Source organism: Leptonychotes weddellii, chromosome 9, assembly GCF_054177405.1.
Source record: "Leptonychotes weddellii isolate Sample4059 chromosome 9, ASM5417740v2, whole genome shotgun sequence".
Lineage (NCBI taxonomy): Eukaryota > Metazoa > Chordata > Mammalia > Carnivora > Phocidae > Leptonychotes > Leptonychotes weddellii.
This window is the reverse complement of record NC_138377.1, coordinates 96195446-96216325: the sequence shown is the minus strand read 5'-3', so window position 1 is coordinate 96216325 and position 20880 is coordinate 96195446. Positions and strand designations below refer to the sequence as shown.

Sequence of the window (20880 nt, the reverse complement as noted above, 5' to 3'; positions counted from 1 at the left end):
GGGGGGTGGGGGTTCCTGAGGACCATCTTCTCTGCTGGAGGGAGGAACATGCCCATGGGGAACAACATCACCCCCCAGCCCCTGCCCAAATACCCAGGTCCCAGCCCTGCCACAGAAAAGGCTCCCCAGCTGTCTTCCACCACAGATGCTGACGAGGCCTGGCCCCCATTTACCAGGCTGTGAGCCTCCTTGAACATCAAGGGCACCCGAGCCAGATGGAAACAGCTGGAGGATGAGGGGACAGACCTGATGGGGATGCCACTTTATTTTCTTAACCCTTTGCCTCCTGTCCATGGCGCCCCCAACTCTAAACTCAAACTGGGCAAAGCTGACTGGACACAGTGCTTCAGATATCTTGAATAGTTTTTCACATGCCTCAGGTTAAGCAACAATAACAACACACACAGACACACAAAATGGAAAAGAGAAAACAAATTCCTCTTGCACGGAGCCTTCTCTGTCCCTGTTTTTAAAGCCCTTGTGTATTTTCAGAGAAATTTAATCCATATGACTCTAATGCATGTACACTGAAATCATTAAATCAGTTGGTTTTTAAGACCATTTGATGTTCCAGAAGCTTCAGCGTAGGGTTTGTGGAAGGCCTCTCCAAGCCTTCGGTCCCCCGGAACAGGAAGCCTCCTGGTGCTGAGGAAAAACAGAGCCGGGCCCCACAGGCTTCCAGTTTGTCATTGAAGCTCTCACCCCTAGAGAGAGAAGCTTCAGCTCTTGGCAAGGCAGGGCATTTGGCTCTCTCCCCTCGAGGGCATTGGGGAGCGGGAGCCAGACAGCCCTAGCGGGCTTGACGAAGGGACCCCTTTGGAACTCAGTGGGCTTTAAAAACAAGAGGGCATGGTGCGTTCCCTGGGGTGCAAGTTCAAGAACAACATGAGCAACTTGTAAGAGAAGTCGGCTTGTCCCCATTTTACAGGTGGGGCAACTGAGACTCAAGAGAGAGAGAACATAATTAGTAAGGGTCCGAGCCAGGTCTGGAGCCCAGATCTCATTAGGCCCGAGGGGGGCCAGAGCAGAAGCAGCCCCAGCCCTGAGGCCAGCTGGAACCTACAGGCTTCCTCCGAGATGCCCCTCCCCACTGGCCCCACTGCTGGCCCTATGAGAACGGAGGCAGTGGTGTCCCCAGGACCCAACGCTAGCAGATTCACATAAACGTGCTGAGGCCAGCCAGGAAGGGAGGGTGTATGTTCATAGAACCCCAGTCCCCCATGATAAATACCAAGGGAGGGTGGGAATTCAGGAGGCAGAGGGAATCAGGAGAGGCAGTGGAGGAGGGAGCTTCCAGATGGGTAGGATTTCCATGGGCAGAATGCACATGGGTGAGAAGAAAATAACTGGAGGGCACAGCATGAGTAGTTGTACAGAGGTGAAAAAGAAAAGACCACATTTAAAGAAAGGACACCATCCCATGATGCTGGAGGAGAAGGTGCAGAAAGCCGAGCAGTGAAGCCAAAGGCTGGGAGGGCGAGGAGAACACCAGAGCAAGGGGACTGTATCTGGGAGGCAAGGGGGAGCCAGTGGAAGTTTTAGAGCAGGAGAGTGGTTCACCAGAGGTGTGATGTTTAGGGTGCTCAATTTGGCTACTATGTGGAGGAGGGAACTGAAAGAGGAGAGCCTGAGGTGAGAAGGCTGGTGGGAAGGCTATGGAAGTCTGAGTGGAGGCTTGAGGAAGGCGCCTGCTTTGTGAGTGTCAGTAGTTCATTCATTCATCCTTGAGAACCTGGTGTTAGGTCCTGGGAATTCAATGGTGAACAAAACGGCAAAGTCCCAACCCTGATGGAGCTCTTCTTCTAGTGGGACAAGACAGGTTGTTAGTTTGTCCATCGTCTGTCAAATGGTGATCCGGGCAATGGAGAAGCATTAGGCAGGGTAAAGGGGCTTACAAGTGGGGGGGCGGGGGGTAGGTGAGTGCTGCCACCTTATGCAGGCCACCAAGAAAGGCCTCAATGCTAAGGGTGACAGCCACCAGAGACCCAAAGGAAAGGGAGAATCTGAGACAACATGGCTACCTGAGAAAAGAGTATTCCAGGTGAGGGAATGGCAAGTGCAAAGGTAGGAGGTAGGAGGTAGGAGGATGCTTGGAATGTTCAAGGAACACTGCGTGTGGCTGGAATCAAGTGAGTTAGGGCAAGAATAGAAGGAGGCAGATGAAACAGGATGAAGGATGACTGAGGGGCAGATCCTGCTGACCGGGAAGACAACGAAAAGGCAGAAAAGCAAAATCCGGCAACAGGAGACTGACTTTGGGGGAACAGGAGCTAAGCTTTGGTCCCACGGTTTGAAGTATCCGACAGTCATCAGGTGCAGGTGGCCAGCCAGCAGCAGGGGCCAGAGACCTTCAGCTTGGTGGGGAGATCATGGCCAAGACTCAGATGTGTGCTGGGAGCACTACATTCACAGAGGAGCGTTCAGAGAGAAGGAGGGGGCTGGGGAAAGAACCCTAGGATGCCTGTGGGTGTGAGTGGGGAGGAGGGAGAGAGAACTGTCAGAGGTGGGGACAGAAAGGGGTGCAGTGTCCCAGAGGGCAGAGGAGAGGGGAGAATTGCGAGACAGAGGGGGTGGGGTTATCCCTGAGTGCCCCTCCGGGAAGCAGCGGGCGGTGGGGGAGCAGCTGGGGAACTTGCAGCGCTGGGCAAACCCCTTACAGGACCGGAGCCCTTGTAATGGATGGAAACGCTCATGATGTGCACTTACGCACGCAGAGTAAGTCAAGAGCTCTCTCAAAGACTCACTGCAACATCTGTGAAATGTCTGCACTTACTACTCTAGAGCAAGTGGTTCTCAAACCTCAGTGGGCACCAGATTCCCCTGGAAGGCTCATTACGTGGGATTGCTGGGCCCCAGGTCCAGAGCTTCGGAGTCACTAGGTCTGGGGTGGGACCTGAGAATTCACTTATCCAGCAAGTTCCCAGGAGCAGCTGGTGCTGTCAGTCTGCGGACCACACTCTGAGAACCACAGACCTAGAGGTTTCTGCTCCCGGTATCTTAAGCTGATGACAACAGGCAGACACAAAATGACCTGAACCGCGTAGGTGCTCCCATGTGTGGGGAAATGGGGACTTGGGGAGCCCAGAGTCAGCTCGGGATGGGGCTTGAGAAGACCTGCTCACACCTCACTGTCATCCTCCTGTCTCTCTTAGCCCTCCCTCTGCCTTCTCTTACCTTCCAATTTTCTTTTTTCTTCTCTTTGCCCATTTCCTCTTCCTACTTTCTGGATTTCCCACCCTGCTCCTTCCTAGGTGATATCTATTTCAACTAAGTTCTAATTGGGGTAAGGTGCTGATTCTTTTATAGCATGGACTTTCTGTATGGACCTTCTCAGATAACAAGAGGCCCACTCACATAGAATATTCCAGTCCAGTGGACTGGAATAAATCCACCAACTCTGGGGTCAAGCCTAAGCCCAGGGTGCCCTCTGGCCCTGCCATTCTCTCCTCTCCCGGCCCCGGCGGGTTTCCAGCCCCTTCCCTCAGGGTTATGGCAGGTCTCACAGTTGACACAGGTATCCTGCCTGGGCACATAAATGAGGGTACACTGAGGGGGCTTTTTCCTAAGGAGACGTCTAAGCTTCAGAGCCACACAGACCTGGGCTCCCTTCCCTGCTCAGCCACTTTCCAAGCCAGGGGAACAGAGCATGTTACAGACACTTCCTGGACTTCAGTTTCTTCATCTGTGAAATGGGCATGGTGATGCGAGCCCAAAAGGGTTCTCATGAGGGAGAAATAGGAGATGGTGTGCGAAGTGTCTACTGCGGGCGGATTTTGCTGGAGTTAGTTCCCTGCGCTGGCCTATCCTCCACAAAAGGGTATGGTGTCTGGGGAAAGGTTTCGAGGAAAAGGGCCCCGGGGACTGTTGTTTGGGCAGAACAGGCAGGTCTTCTGCAAGCCCATCCCTCCTCCTTGGTGCCCGAGCGGGCTGTCAGGTCTGGGGCAGCCTCAGCCTTTGTTGCTGTAGAAATCGCACTGAGGAGTGGCCCGAGCTCTTCTCCTGGCTCAGGCCCCCGGAGCAGGCTCCCAACACCGCAGTGCAGAAGTGCCCTCTGCTATTTTCTCTTGGAACAAATAAAATCCGGTACCATGACTCATTCTGGTTAAGGGATAAATCACTACAGAAGCAAAGCCCAGGGTAGCATGAAATCACCCAACGCACCAAGAGAGGAAGAGCGAGAAAGAGAAAAACTGTGCTCATTGGCCCAGGGCCCGGGGCCCGGGCACCCAGCAGCCCCTGGCAGGCAGCACCTGCCCCAGAAGAGCGTGAGCCGCGGCGGGCTGGAGGAGTGGAAATCCAGCCGGTTTCCTTCCAGGCCGGAGCCGGGGGCACCTTCAGGCCCTCAGAGACAGAGCAGTGCTCCGAGCCGCCAGGGAGAGCCCGCAGCAGGAACCCCGGGGCTGGGGCCGGGCGCACATGTAAGACGCAGTCGGCAAACACTTACCCGGCCCCTCGCATCTCCAGATACTGTTTCTCTTCTTGCCTTGCTCTCTCTTCCTCTCTCCTTTCTTTCTTCTCCTTCTCTTTCTTCTTCTTCTTCTTTTTTTTTTTATGCCACAACCACACAGGAAGTCCAGGGACTTGAAGAGTATGTCAGCGAGGGCTCAGGTAACCCCGGGCCACACACACACACACACACACACACACACACACACACACACACAGCGGGTCAACCTGAGACGGCGCTGAGGCCGGTCCTCAGGGTCCCAGAACAACCTTAGTGCTGAGCTTGGAGAGGCGTGGAGCCAACCATTGCATGCTTTGAGGGTAAGTGGAAACGCTGAAAGGAAAGTCTCCTGGTTACTAACCTCCATGAAAGAAAATAAATTTAATTTGGGCGGTTCAGGGAAGCCAGAGGGCGGTTCAGGAAAGCCAGCATCTTCTCCACGCGCCCCGCCCCCCGTCTTGCCCCCGCCCCAGGGGCCTATGGACTCTTCCACCTGGCTCCTTCTGGGACCCCCAACGTCCTTCCTGGGTCCAGCACAGGACAGGGAAGGAGGGCTCCTCACATGACGTGGAGAACAAACTAATGCTGACATTCACTCCATCTTGAGAATGGCTTTCTATAATTTCATAGGTTTGAATTTTCAAGACTGGTTATTAATTTCACCTTAGCACTTTATCTGCAATTCTCATAACTGACACTAGGGGGAGCAAAGCTGGCCGGTAAGGGCTCCTCACGTCTATTACCTAGGCTTCCCGTTGATGTTACTAACAGCTTAGGGCTAGCACGTACTTCCATACCGCTCGGCTATAAAATGTGAAAGACTGAGCTCCTTATTGAAAACCATAATTGGAATAAACATGTTTTAGAGTTATATTCAACTATAAAAACAAATCAGTGTGCTATACATGCTTTTTCTCACTAACCTCAACTGTGATGGACCACTGCTTAACCTAAGCCTTGCTTTCTCCAGACTTGGATAGAATACCTCCTTCTAAGGGCGCCTGGGTGGCTCAGTCATTAAGCGTCTGCCTTCGGCTCAAGTCATGATTCCAGGGTCCTGGGATAAAGCCCCGCATCAGGCTCCCTGCTCAGCAGGAAGCCTGCTTCTCCCTCTCCCACTCCCCCTGCTTGTGTTCCCTCTCTCTGTGTGTGTCTCTCTGTCAAATAAATAAAATAAAATCTTAAAAAAAAAAATTACCTCCTTCTAGCTTTTCCTGACTACTTCATGAAGAATCAAGGGCTCCTCAGGATTTCAAACTCTTTCCCATGGCGCTTGTTCTCTTCCACACGACTGCATCCCTCAGACACATGGCCATTGGCAAATGCTTGTCATTGACTCCAGACCATCTTGACAAGGTTGCTCTTGCCTTCTGTGGAATCTCTAAATCCTTTCTCGAACCATTTATTCCTGGTTTAGCTGTGATTAGTCACCCTAAGCCAATAATGCAGACAGACGTGGAGAGTTGTAGAAAAAGCCAATTAAGAGAAGTCGCAAAGGGCCCCCAAGGGTAAGGCTCGCCTTTGATTCATCTCTGCTTGGCACAGACCCACAAAAGGAGAAGGGGAGAATGGTTCTAGAAGTCAGGCTGTGACCTACCTAAATCTCAAGGCAGCCCTAAGCTGGACGTTCTGGTGGTAAAGAGCCTGGGGACAGTGGCCCCACATGAGAGAGGTTGGTGAGAGGCTGAGGTATGGGAGGGGAGTGAGGCAGGCAGCAGGTGGGGGGTGAACAGGAGTCTGGCCCCACGCTGGTGCCTACTTCGCAGCAGCAACTCCTCTCTGCACTGTCCTTTCTGCTTCTCCCCGACCCCCGAGCCAGGGATTTTGTTACCCAAGAGGGAGGATGGTTGCAATGATGTAATGACAGACTGTACCCTCCAGTGGTTCAAGTGAGTCTACAGCCTCTTTGCTTTTTTATGGCTTCTCCAATAATAATTCTGTAAGAAGAGCCATTACTCACAATCCAGAAGGGAGAGGAGGGAAATAAATCTGAGCTTTGAACCAGACAGAAAGTACTTCGAAGGATTTTGCATAGCCAGTAATTCCCTGATGCAACTCAGGGCTGGTCTCTGTGTGTCCTGCCCTCCTGTGCCCAGAGACGGGGAGAATGAGGCCATGGAGCTGCTCCTTAGCCAGCTGGGTGACTTGGGTTAATGTCCAAGGAAGCACCTAGCACAAGCCCAGACACATCATCAGCTGCCCCAAACAGTCCTTTATGCACGCCTTAGTTTATTTGCTTGTTCATACAAAGTGCTTTGAAAGTCGATGTTTGTTAAGTAGTGCTTGTTAACTGTTTTTGATTGGGCATCCTGTCCCCAATTCTTATGTGGCCTGTTTTCCATTATTTCAAAGCCTGGTGATCACCTGATAATATAATCTAGGGGTTCCTAAAGCAGGCAGAATTGCCTGCGGAAGGTTTAAAAAGATTCTTTAGCCCAGTCCAAGACTTACAAAATCAGAATCTTTGGAGATAGAAATCCATACTCCTGAACATCCCCACATAAGTCAGATGCCCAGCCAAGGTTCTGGAACCACTGATTTAAGGGGTCTGGGAGTTCTCGTGGATTCCGTGGGTTAGCCGGTTCCAGGCTTACTTTGAGAGTGACCCTCAATGCCTGAACCCAAAGGGGTGGCAAACTGCAGGAACTTAGAGACTCTGGAAAGTGGGGGAGGGAGACAGGGAGGTTAATCTGATCAGGGAGAAAATGCAATGGTCCTCAAACATGTAGGCACTTAACCATCTATCTACACTTCAGGCCACGTTAGGTAGAGTTCTCTACACAAACGAGGGGAGAAGGGTGGGAATTTGGGGTGTCGAGGAGATGTGGGTGGGGAGGAAGAAAGGGGATGAATGGCGTGAGCCCAGCTAAGGATGACCGCACCCCGAGCTCTGTGAAGGCAGGCACTTGTCTGTCTCCCCGGGTCCATCCGTGGCCCATGGAAGCCTTTGCCACAGGAAGTGCATTAGAATCACACACATCAGCCTGGCACCGCCGAGACTCAGCTGTCATTCCTCCCCATGGGCCCCAGTCCCTCTTCGCCTGGGGGACACCTATTCACCTTGCAAGTCTCCATCGAGCAGTTGCCTGCTCCAGAAAGGCTTCCCAGATGGCTGAGCAAGTGCCCTTCCTCTGTGCCCCCACCACACCGGGGCCCCGTCTCGTAGCACTGTCCCCCACCCTGATATCATCGGGTGCAGGTCTCTTGGCCTCCTCCACATCAAGGGTGTGGACTGCGCTCCATTCAGCTTTCCATCCTCAGTGCCCAGCTCATAGTGAGCATTCAGTGACTCCTTCTCTGAACTGAATCTGCCCAAGCTCTATTTCACAGATGAGGAAACAGGCCCAGAGAGGGCAGGGGGCTCCCCCCAGGTCACTTAGCCTGCCTGGGAGGAGATCGGAATTAACCATAAACGTGACAACAGGCCCCAAGCTGAAAAACAGCATCTGTTGTTTTGCCCCTTCTCCCCTTTTGCTCCTTTCCCCAAGTCCTGCTGGCGGAAGGGGCAGTGGACTCAGTAGGACTATGGAGTATCCCAGCTGTGCCTCAGCCTCTACCCAGAGCCTCTGACATTCTCTGGGCCTTGCTGTCTTCTTCAGCCAGATGCAGATGAGTTCTTGTGTGCTTGCCTCCCCTGGCCCTGGGGGCAATGCCATGAGCCGTGGGCTGCGTATGGTGCTCACATTTTGAGTATCACCAGCCTGATCGTGAACCCGAGGAAGCAGGCCTGACTGGGAGAGAGAACGGGGGCTTCCAAGGCCCCTGGCCCTGCTACCAAGTACGGACTGAGGAGCTGCCACGACACTGAAACCATACATTCCACTGAGCAACATCTGCCCAAACTATCCATGTGTTTACATTTCATTTTCGGAGGACAGAGTTGTTATAAAAGTGGGGGGAAGAATCAACCCTGGGCGTGACTCAGAAAAACAAGCAAGCTTGTCAGACATTTTGAAAAGAGAAGCAGGGGATCCCTACGCTCCCCTCTCCGAAGGGAGGCCAGCCCACAGCCACCTTCCTGGGGAGCACCAGGCCAAGGGCATTCCAAAGTTGGAGGCCCAGCTGCAGAGGGTGCCCAGAAGAACTCAGCTCTGCTCCTAGCTACCTACCCCCCAAGAAGTTGAGTGAAGATTCAACTCATCTTTGCAAAATGAGCAGCATCCTCCAGCTGTCCATCTGTATATTCACTCAGGAAGCAATTATTAAGCCTAGACTGTGTTCAAGGTACATTGACCAGCACCAAAAGGGAGACTTAAAGGTGGATCGGGGTCTCACTCTCTGCTATCTCGAGGCAAATTTTCTAAAGGAGAGAAAAAACAGACAGGAAGGTAGAAACAAAGCTTCATGGGAAGTGAGAGAGAGCTTTCAGCTGAGAGATCAAGGAGGGGGTCCTGGAAGAAGAGGCACTGAAGAGTGGATGGAAGGGGGCAGGCTCAAGAGTTTGGAATCAGGGGACTGCACACACAGAGGCAGGAAGGAGAGTTCCAGGTCTGGTGAAAACTAGGACAAGTGGCCCTGGGAGACTGGCATCCGGGTGTGTGAAGGGGAGGGGCGCTGAGCTAAACGGCACAACTTGGCCACTCCGTTCTTCACGGTCAGTGGGTCAGGTTCTCGTTTTCCCGTCCAGTGGGCTGAGATTGTCCTTTGCAGTCACTTTCCCTCACTCTTCCCTCTTCTGCAACTTGGGAAAAAATGCTGTTTGGATGTAAGCTGAGTTGGACCCAGAAGTTTCCAGGAACCAAGCAGAAAACCAAGCTTGTGAAGTCAACAGCCGTGATGATGTTTGTCAGGCAGGCTCTGTGCCCGAGACGACGGGGGCCAGCTCCAGAGCCTGCCTGCACAGTAACAGGCACGGGCTTTGTCCCCACTGACTGCACTGTCCCGAGTAGCTACTCGAGCATGGAGCCTTGTTTATTCACTAGTGCTGATGAAAGGCTGCATCTCGAGCTCTATCCATAACCCCATCGAGCAGCCACTCCTCTGCTAGCCTTATTGGTGGTAGGATCTGCCGTCAGAAAGACCCGTGGAAGAAGCCTGTCCTGAGCTGTTTGAGCAGGAGATTTCAGCATCCCCGCACCCAGACTGGGAGGCCATGGGCTCTAGGTGTCCTGTCCCTTTGACGCCTAGGACTCCTCACCCCATGGGAGGGGGCACAGTCAGAGACGGGTCAGAGTGGGACCCAGGGCAGGGGCCCAGAGACCAGGTCTAAGTGTGGCATTGATATACACTGACACAGACACTTGTTCAAATATAAAATAATTAAGTGAAAATAGTTCACTACGGAACCATGTGTGTAGAATATTCCATTTTCCAAATTCGCTCCGTAAATGCCTGGAAGGTTTTCTGCACCCCTGTTGCTAGTGGTCGTTATCTACAGAGGGCTGGGTGAAGGAGGGGAAGCCTTGCATATTATACTTTGCACAATTCTGCACTATGAACATTAAACAGCAAGCTTGTATCACTTATGTGTTATGTTACGTGTTTTCTTGTGACCAAAAGAAACAAATTAAAGGAAAAAGAAAAAAACATTCCTGGACAGTTAAGAAGGTTGCCGTGATCATGATCCCCAGATGTAGTAAAAATTCCTGGGACACACGTGCTTTTTCACATGTCCACATATTCACATATCTGCTCCCTGCCTGAACATCTGGGAGCTTCTAAGAATAGATTCCTGGGCCCTGTCCCCAGCTGGCTGAATGAGAACCTTCTGGATGTGAGACCCAGGAACCTGAATTGGTAACTCCCCAGGTGCCTGTGATGACCAGCAAGGTCTGGGGCGCACCACCCTCAAAACCCTAGTAGCCCAGGTGTGTTCGGTCCCATTCAGTAGATGAGAACACTGAGGCCCAGGGCAGTTAACAGCCTTATCTCGGGTGTTGGCTCCTCCAATAGAGCTTGTTCCACTCTCCCAGCCAGATTAACAGGTGTTGGGAGACCAAAGAGGGCCTGTAGTCAGTGGTCCCAAATTGCAGGCTATAGGATTACAGTCATCCCGCTCAGGTGATTGGCTAATTCATCCAACAATTGTATTTTGGGGAGCTACTCTGTGCCAGGCACTCTCGTGGGTGCTGGGGTGTCTAGAGATGCAAACCTGACCAACGAGGTCCTCACCCCCCTTGCAGCTCACATTCTACTGGGAGATAGGGATGATGAACAGGGGGCACCTGGGTAGCTCAGTCGTTAAGCGACTGCCTTTGGCTCAGGTCATGATCCCAGGATCCTGGGATCAAGACTCACATTGGGCTCCCTGCTTGGCGGGGGACCTGCTTCTCCCTCTGCCTGCCGCCCCCCCAGTGCTCTCTCTGTGTCAAAAAATTTTTAAAAAGATGAAAAAAAATTTGTTTTTAAAAGATGATGAATGGGAAAAAAATTAAAAAGGCATTTTCAAGGGCACCTGGGTGGTGAAGTTCGTTGAGCGCCCGACTCTTAGTTTCGGCTCAGGTCCTGATCTCACTGTAGTGAAATGGAGCCCCACATCGGCTCCACACTGAGCCCAGAGTCTGCTTGAGATTCTCTCTGTCTTTCCCTCTGCCCCTTCCACTCATGTTCTCTCTCTCTCTCAAATAAATAAATCTTTAAAAAAAAAAAAAGTTGTCTTCAGAGACGGGGAAGTGCTATCGGAAGCTAAGGCAGGGTGGTGAGACAGGAGTGGCAGGTGGTCAGGAAAGGCCCCTTGGGGGAGGTGACATTGGAGCTGAGCCTCAAGTGACAGACCCAGCCATGCCACATTCAGAGCCACCCTGATAAACGGGGGGACAGGCAGGTGAGCGGCAGTGGGCAAACACAGAGCATTGGCAGGCAGAGTAAAGAAGGTGGATTTTACTGGAATGGATTTAGGGCTTTGAGCTCAGCTAGGGTTGCAGGTCACCCTATGTATTATGATTACATGCATCAGCATCCCCTGGAGGGCCTGTTAATACACAGATGCTGGGTCCCCCTTTTAGTTTCTGATTCTGTCAGTTTTGGGGTGGGGGGTGGAGGGCAGGATGTTGCATTTCTAACCAGCTCCAGGGGAGGCTGATGCTGCTGGTCTGGGAACCACTTTGAGAACCACTGGAGTGTTGTAACGACCTCTTAACCTGCCTGTCTCACTGGGGAGGCTCCTCTGGAAACCTCCGGAAGGCAAGATGACATCATGTGTGTTGTCATGCCCCCAGTGCTTGATGGTTTAGCAGGGGCTCAAAAAATGCTCATGATTCATGAAAGAATGAGGGCATGGATCACCAGGAGCAGCAAATACATGCAAAACCCTTAGAACGGAACAAGCACTATGTAACTGTATTAGGGTTCTCCAGAGAAACAGAACCGATAGGATGTGTGTGTATATGTGTGTGTATACATATACATATATAAAGAGATTTTTTTTTAAAGATTTTATTTATTTATTTGACAGAGAGAGACACAGCGAGAGCGGGAACACAAGCAGGGGGAGTGGGAGAGGGAGAAGCAGGCTTCCCGCGGAGCAGGGAGCCCGATGTGGGGCTCGATCCCAGGACCCTGAGATCACGACCTGAGCCAAAGGCAGACGCCCAACGACTGAACCACCCAGGCGCCCCTATATAAAGAGATTTATTATAAGGAGTTGGTTCACATGATTATGGAGGCTGGTGAGTCCCAAGATCTGCAGGGTACATCAGCAAGCTGGAGACTCAGAGGAGCCGATGGGGTACTTACTGTGTGAAGGGCCGCTGGCTGGAGACCTAGGAGAGCGGAAGTTTCCATTTGAGACCGCAAATAAGAAAAAGCCAATGTCTCAGTTCCAAGGCAGTCTGTTAGGAAGGATTCTCTGTTACTGGGGCTAGGGTCAGCCCTCTTGTCTTCAGGCCTTCGACTGTTTGAATGAGGCCCACCCACACGAGGAAGGACAATCTGCTTTCCTCAGTCTTCAGATTTAAATGCTCATCTCATCCCAGAACACCCTCGCAGATACACCCAGAATAATGTTTGACCAAATATCTGAACACCCCTAGCCCTGTCAAGTTGGCACATAAAATTAATCCTCACTGTATATGTGTTTGTTTCAAATGCACACAAAGGATTTCCACCTCTGATGGGGGTTGCACAGGGGCAGAGGGAGTTAGGGATGTGCTGGCAAACAGAGGAGTCTTCATTTTTCTGGCCCCCAGGAGTCCAGGCCTTGCCAGGCCTCTGAGCCACAAGCCCCTCCGACCGAACCAGGAAGATCAGCAGGTGCCAGGAGGGCTCTCCTTCCGCACCCTGCCCCCAGCCAATACAGCCCCAGGGCCCCCGCCCCAGCATGGGGTTTGCTGCACTCAGCACTTCCCCAGCCCCATCTTGAACACATTAACCACCCTATTCATGCTGGCTGCAGGAGATTACATTTTCCATGGAGAGAGAGGGAGAGGAAAAACCTCAGTAAAGGAATAGTCTCTCCTTTGTTCCCCTGAGCTCTCTGCTCTTCAAGTGGACCTCCCTCCCCGATGCCCCTATCTGATTTCAGGGAAGGAAAATGGAGCCAAGAAAAAAATGGAGCAAAGGGCCTGGGTGGGTTTGAATGGAGTAGGGGTGCTGGGAGAGAGGAACAGGTGAGGGAGGGAATAGAACGGGTGGGAGAGGAGGAGGCAAGAGGCCCCTGGAGGACAGGCCCAGCTGGCTCCAGGGGGGCAGCCCCTCTCCACGCTGAGCCTTCTGAACTGGCCACTCTTTCACAGTGGTGGAAAGAGCACTAGACTTGGAGTCCCAGTGTCTCTCCACAGCCTTGTCACATCACCTTCTGAGCCTCAGATACTAACTGCCCTTCCAGCCTCAAAGCTGTTCTGGTGATCAAAATCAAGTGCAATTCAACGACACCAAAAGGGTTTCATTAAAATGAAAAAAAATAATCAATGAGCCTAGAGCCCCAGCCCCTGCCCCCATGCTTTCCACCCTCCCGGCTTTGGGGGACCATTGCCCTGGGAATCAGGATGCCATGCACCGTGTGCTCTGAGACCTCAGACATTGGAATTCCCTGCTCTGGCTTCCGATGACTCACTGTCATGTCGTGAGGCTGACCCAAGGAACCTCTCAGTTTCCTCTCGGCTCCAATGGCCTGCCCGGTCAGTTACCAGGTACCCAGAAACCCCAGGAGTGCAGAGCTCCCTGTCCAAGGAGCTGTTGTAAGAGTGATGCACATAGAACAAAAGAATTTCTGTTCCCACAAGGCTGGACCAGGGGACGGTTTTATGCATTCAGCTAAACAACCAGAGAAATAATATACGTGGTGTCTCTGAATCCACCCACCACTCGTGGCAAAGTAAGTCTATGCCCCAGATGGAGCAGGAGCTGAAGGATAGGAATCTGCTCCTCTCTCTTTGGCCTTGGATGTCAGGTTCCTCTTACAGCATGGTAATATATGGAATTTCTAAGGGTAATTTTAACTATGTGGATTTTTTTGGCACACTCTAGTTAGATGTCTATGGTTATAAATACCTGAAAACTCAACCCAAACAGGTTTATATGTAAAAAGTAGTTATGGCTTCAGGTAGAGTTTGATCTGGGGGCTTACAGTATCATCAGGACTTCAGCTCCTTCTCTTAATGCTTCTCTCAGCCCTCCCTCTGTCCATGCATCAGCTCACAACTCTCGTTGCCACAAGGTGGCTGCCGGCAATTCCACGGCTTACATCTACATATGGCGTCCAGAGAAAAGGAACTACTTTGGTCCCTGAGTCCCAAGCAAAAGTCCCGAGATTCACTCTGATGGGGGTGACCCTGACTTAATCACTGCAGCCAGGGGATAAACTAGGCCTCGCCTGAGATATGTGCTCAGTCCCTAGGAGCTGGGAATGGAGCCAGGTTCCCTGGATCCCCAAACAAAAACAAGGACTGTGGGAAGAGAGACATGGGACCCAGGGAAGCAAGCAACACTGACTCTAAATGGAAGCTGGATCACTCCTTTGCACAGAAAATACTCCATTTCTCAGTAACCCTTTTTCTGGGCACTGAACTTGGGGCTCCTCTTAGGTCTGAGGCAAAGCCAAAAGCTCCGGAAGCCACTGCTGCAGCTCTGGACCATCAACCATAAGGTCAGAGAAGCTGATAGGTACCTCTTTACCGAGGGCCTTCCAGACCACCCAATGCTAGTCCTGGCAGCAAGGCCAGATGAGGACATCTCAGCCTTCAAGGAATTATGATAAACTACTGGCCACAGCAGGCAGGAGAGATTACATGCTAGTTCATGTGGGAAAGCATGGGGTAATCAGGGAGGACTTCCTGGAGTAGGTGGGAATTTTACCGGATCTCAAAGGGATGGTGTCCGGGGTGGGATGTGCACTCCACCGGGCATGGGTAGGACAGTATACTTGGGGCACAGAAATAAAATGATTCAAGTTCTATTTAAGTTTATATTTTACCTGGAAAAAAACCATTACTGATATTTAAGATACAGACTAACAGTTTCACAGTAGTATAATTTACATATAAATTTATACACATTGGAGGTACATGTTACCTTTTTTTCTGATAGGAGCATGCGTTTGAAAAGGTTCAGAGGCTGAAATTGCCTTGAAGGATGGAGCCAAGGATAAGCGGAGGTCAGGATGAGTTCCCATGGGGCCCTGTTGGAGAGGGTGTGAGGTACAGAGCCAGGACTTGCTGGGAGCCACGGAGCCCGGCACCCAGCAGGGCCACACCTGCCTTCCTCAGGTGGCCTTCTCTCCGGGGAGCCTCCTCCCTTGGCAAGGTCCTGCTTCTATAGAGGGCAGCCAGCAGGGAGGGGTCCCACAGGGCTGTGGCTGAAGCCTGCCACCAATTCTCCCACCCGCAGCAGCCCTGATCCCAGAAGAATGCCGGGAGCCCACAGCCAGTGAGTCACAGCACGCAGCCCATGGAAAGGGCCTGATGCTCGCCATGACCTTTGGGGTTTGTCTTGCTGTCTGGTGTCCACACCACAGGGACTGGTGTCCTGCCCCCAGAGGCATGGCAAGCCTGAGGCCGCAGATGGCTATATAAGGCTGAGGCCACAGGGGATGGCCAGGGCTGCCAGACCCCAGGAGCCATTTGGCTGGTCTCGGTGGTGACGCAAACATTTTTCCTGGGCTTGGGCAGTTACCCCCTCGCAGTGAGATTGAATCATAGCCTTAAAACCTCAAGCCTGACAGGCGCACGTAACGGTAAGACTCGAGAATGGTAAAGACGGCTGACCCAGGCCCTCACTGCATGGCAAAGAAATATTTGGGGCAACACAGACAAAGCTGTCCCAGGAGAACCAGTCCTGGCTCTGCCACAGACAGATTGGGGGGCCTGGGTCAGCTCCTCTCTTGGGCCTCAGCTTCTGCATCTGTAATATGGGGACAGTATGCCCTGTCCTGCCACCTCGTGAGATGCCAGCGTCCCCCAGGGAAATCAGGTCTGGAGAATGGAGAGGGGAGGTAGGGGCTGGCCCTTGTTCTTTGAAAAGAACAACACCTGGTCTTGAGGCAAGTTTGGGGTCACAATGATTTGGTGGATTTAACTGCCAGATTGTTACATGCTGGACATTGCCAGACCACATGACCTTCGTCTTTTTTTTTTTTTTAAAGATTTTATTTATTTATTTGACAGAGAGAGAGAGAACACAAGTAGGCAGAGAGGCAGGCAGAGGGAGAGGGAGAAGCAGGCTCTCCACTGAGCAGGGAGCCCGACGTGGGGCTCGATCCCAGGACTCTGGGATCACGACCTGAGCCGAAGGCAGCCGCTCAACCGACTGAGCCACCCAGGTGCCCCATGACCTTAGTCTTTCTGCATAGGCTACTTAGAGATAGCCCCTCTGGTTTCTGGATGACTTTTGACATCTGTGACTTCGCACAGAGATAGTACGGGGGTTGATAACCCCATTTCACAGCTAAGAAAACCAAGGTCTGGAAAGTTCAATGACCTCTCAAGACCACACAGACCACAGCCCCTACAATCTCAGCCCAAAGGCCTATCCCTGTGTTGGGGGCCCCATCAAGTAGGCCGCTAAGGCCTCAAAGTTCCACTCCATAAAATGGGCAGAGTTGTGAGGAGTCCACCTTATCAGGCTGCTGAGGTGTTTTCTAGAAGACACATGGAGACAGGTTTTCTAGCAGATGGTCATGGTTTTTCTGACCTAGAACCTGCTGCACCTAGTTCTCCCAGGGGCACCCTATGAGGTATTCCTCAAAAGCATTCTTTCTAGCAAGCACTCACCAGCAGGCGGTGGGGCCCTGGAGGGAACATCCCTTTGGAGACTGGGTCACATATCAGGTTGACCTTGAAAACTAGAGCAGCCAGAAAAGCAAGCTTGGAGCCCAAGGCTCACTTACTGATAGTTCCCTCTCTCCCCACCTCCCTCCCTGTCTTCCTCTCTCCCCACCTCCCTCCCTCTCTTCATCCTTCTTTTCCTCCCTCCTCCCTGGCTTTCTCTTCCTCTCTCCCTCCCTCCCTTCCTGTCTCTCTCCCTCCCTCCCTGTCTCTCTCTCTCTCCTCTCCCTCTCTCTCCCTCCCTCACTCATTCTCTACCTCTCTCCTTCCCTCCTTCCCTCCCTCTCTCTTGGTCTCTCTCTGTGTCTCTCTGTCTCTCCCTCTCTCTCCCCACCCCCCCTTGCTGAAAAAAATGCAGCAGCCTTGACCACACAATCGCTCACAGAATTAAGTAGCCAAAAATCACATCGTCTAGACAAACAGATTTTATGGGTCCAATTAATTCCTGCTGGTCAAAAATAGGCATGCTTAATAAGCGGATATATTTAGAATCTGTCATTATCTGGTTCCCAGGGGAGAAAGCTCAGCTCTTATTTCATAAACTCTAATTTCAAACAGAGCTCTGTTAACCACCCCCTTCAGACCTCTCACGCTTCCCTGAGAGCAGAGAGAGGTGGGCAGGAGCGGGGGCCGGGGGCAATCTGACCACAAGAAGCCACTGGAGTCCTGGGTAGCCTGAACCTCCAAGCCTGTCCTCTCTCAGCCAGCAGAAGTCAGAAGACACGATTGCTTCTTTGGGCAAGCAAGGTCACAAAGGCAAAGGCCCAAGGCGGAGGCCCCAGCTGGGTGCCTGCCCCTGGCCATGTTTTAGCCCCACTGGGTGCCTCGCCCACCTTGAGCAAAGATTTAGTGGCTCGGGAGGCAGCCATGAATGACCACTAGGCACCATGCCCCCCAGCGCCTGGGTCCGCAGCGGAAAGACTGTCACGTACGATGAGGAATGAGGCCCTCCACAGGTCCTAACACATGGCCAGGACTCTATGGCTCCAAAACCATCATTCCTCTGCCTGAATGACCACCACTACCGCTCTCCCACTGTTTGACAAACTCATCATCACCCGTTAAGACCCAGGCCAACCACACCTCCCCCATGACGTCTGCCCTGCTCTCTTCTCCCAGGGACTAACCTCCATCCCATTTGTAGCAGAACCCATGTGGTCTTCATCTCTGTATCTCTAGATCTTGGCAAGGGCCCAGAGTAGGTCACAGGCCCCATGACTTCGTGCCAAACACCTGGTGTCCCTCTCCCTGGGAGACACGGTTCTGAGTTGGAGGGTCTGCACACGGCTGCCCCTGAGCATTTCCTCCCGCCTTCCTCACCCCATCTTCCCCTCAGTACTGCCCTCCCCGTTCCAACCTCTGCCAGGAAGAAGCACCTCCTCCGGCGTCTTTACTTGTCTTCTTTTCCTTCCCAGGCTGGTCGTGGGTGCTCCATTGGAAACCAACGGCCACCAAAAGACGGGAGACGTGTACAAGTGTCCGGTGACCCATGGGAACTGCACCAAGCTCAACCTGGGTAACGTGAGCCTCTGGTCTCCCCACAGTGAGGCCAACCACCGTCCAGGGCGGGACAGGCTTTAAAGCACGTCCATGCCCACAGTCACGCTGGCTTCTCCCACTCACCCTGGGGTCGCTGCCCCCATTTTACAGATGAGCAAGCTGAGGCCAGAGGGAGGAAGCCACTTTCTCAGAGTTGCACCAGTTTGTCAGGGGCCAGCCAGGATGCAAACTTTGCCCTCCAGTGTACCCGGCCGTTGCTCTTTCCGACTCCCTCACTGCCCCTCAACGCAAGGCTTTCTCTCCCAGCGGGAGAAAGACATTTCCCGTCTTCTTTCCAGTTTTGAAGTAATAACAATAGCGAATATTCATATATCTTCTATAATGTTCCCTGTGTGCCTGGCACTGGTTTAAGCACTTTTAGGGATTTTTGACTCGTTTAATCCCCTCGACGACCATTCGAGATTTAAGGTAACAAAGGAGGGAATGGCAGCGGGGGGAGGTGAGGGCATCTGTCGAGAGTCCCCTAGCTAAGAAGTAGCGAGGCCGAGGTTCCAATCCAGGCAGCCCTCAGCCACCCTGCCGTCAGTGAGCAGCATGGCCTTCCAGAAATGAAGGCGTTGTCCTCACCCAAGAGCCCCGCAGGATCCGTGTGTGCGTATGCGTGTGCGCATGTGTGCACATCCTTGTGCATCTGTGAAAACACCCATGCTAATCCTCTAAAGCACTTCCACTCTGTCCTAAACGTCACACCATGGCTTTGCTTTCAGGAGGGAGCGAAAGTTCCATTTGGGCTGAGATGCTGCCGTCTCAGCCCTGCCGCTAAGGCTTGCCTTCCCCAGAGCCAGGACCCTTGGCCTCCCCGCCTTCTAGGAAGGCAGCCTCTGGCCCCCAGCAGCCAGCTGAGGGGTGGGGCTCCCTGGGGAGGTGAAGCCGGGGAGGGGGCGGCCTGGTGGGGGAGGTGGCAGAGCTTCAACAGATAAGCAGATGGAGGCAAAGGCCCGCATCAAAGAGAAAGCCCAAGAACCCAGATCCCCAGGGCGGCCAGCTGTCCCATCACATGGTGCCGGACGCTCCCACTGTCCACATCTGCGTCAGCACCGTGGGTGGGAAGTTCAAACCCCTAGCACAGCCGGGGCCCAGACTCCAGTAAGGAAACAGTCTGGGGGGAGGCGGGAGCCTCGCTGGTGGCTCACAGAACCCAATCACCCCCACCCTGAAGGCACAGGCTTCTGAAACAAGCCCCGCTGGGTTTCTCCTTCCAGCTGGACAGTTTCTGCACTGTGTGTCCATAGGGAGTTCACATCCTGTCTCTGAGCCTCGGTTCGCTCATATGTAAAGTGAGGAGGGTGGACTCGATGACCCTAGGATCTATTCCAGGTCTAATATGTCCCCAAATTTTACTGAGAACCTAGTATGTGCCAAGCACTGTGCTAGTTTCTGGGGATACAGCAGGGCACAGGAAGCCAAGGGCTCTCCTGGGAGAGGACAAGAAGCAAGCAGACAAACTAGAAATCAGGTAGAGATAGACAGGCATACTGCTACAGGCAGGGATAAATGCTGTGTGATCAACCACAGAGCTACGAGAGGAGAGGCTGGGGAGGGAGGTGGTGGGGAGGGGATTCTACCTCAGTAAGGTGGTCAGGGGAGGCCTCCTTAAGCAGGTAACATTTGAGCAAAGGTCCGATGGCAAGGAGTCAGGTGGAGCCAGAGCATGCCAGGCAGTGGAAGAGCACATGCAAAGGCCCTGAGGTGGGAATGAGCTTACTCTGAAAGAAGGGCCGCACAGCTGGGGCAGAGGGAGTGAGGAGGGGGTGGGAGGGGTGAGCACTGGGTTCAGGCTAAGGCCGCTGAGAGAAGCTCCTGGTCCAGGTGGGGACATAGACACATGAATTCATCATTTAGTTTCCTTTACTCCTCTGATTTCCAGTGTGGATCCTATTTCCCTCCAAAGGAGGAGGAGCCCCTGCTGGCAGTGAGAGCCATGAAGCCATCAGACCCTGGAAAACATTCCCGAACTGGGGCATAAGCTGGGAGGTGGTGGGCAGCAGAGTGAGTCAGAGTAGAGGAAAAGAACCGATCATGAAGCCTTTCATTTGGGGAGTGTTTCTTTCCCTCCCACCAAGGAGAAAGTGTAAGGCAGGAAGACCATCTGTCAGTTTATCCCCACAGTGGAAAACGCAAGGCTGGGAAACCTGACTCCTGGGTTTTCCTATGGCCTTTCCAGGCTGTGAGCCTCACCAAGCCAGGAATGTTCTTTCTTCTCTCTCCAGGGAAGGCTAAATGGGTGGCAGACATTCACAACTCAGTGTGAAAAAGCCTGTCACTGGCACTTTCTTCCCAACACCTGGATGAAGTCGGGGTTTTAATGAAGGGCAGAGGCTCAAGCAGAGGATGCAATTCTGGAAGGCAGGCTCCGCGTGAGGAAGGGCTTGTGCCACACAGTCCTCAAACAGACCCACTGAGAAAGATGCTAGTCTCTCCTGCTCAAGAAGGGGCAGACCGAACCCAAGAGAGGGTGGTGACTGCCCCAAGTCCACAAGGCCTGTATGCAGCAAAAGCAGGATGTGAGCTTGAGTCTCCCCTACCATGTTCATCGGCTTCTGGGTCAGCAACCTGACTAAGGACTTAGTCACTGAGACCAGGGGGAAGGAGATGGTACACAGTGAGGTGAGGTGAGGCGAGGTGAAGTAAGGTGAGGTGAAGGGAGGTGAAGTAAGGTGAGGTGAGGTGAGG

The 20880-nt window shown here is 52.7% G+C and overlaps 1 protein-coding gene across 1 annotated transcript in view; it reads left to right on the top strand.

Annotated features, from left to right (window-relative positions):
- The window catches only part of ITGA11 (integrin subunit alpha 11), a 110991-nt gene that overhangs the window by 31888 nt on the left and 58223 nt on the right, over nt 1-20880 (top strand). Inside the window, exon 3 of the mRNA XM_081831313.1 lies at nt 18063-18163. Coding sequence (XP_081687439.1) covers nt 18063-18163 — 101 coding nt within the window. The remainder of the gene's footprint in view (nt 1-18062; nt 18164-20880) is intronic.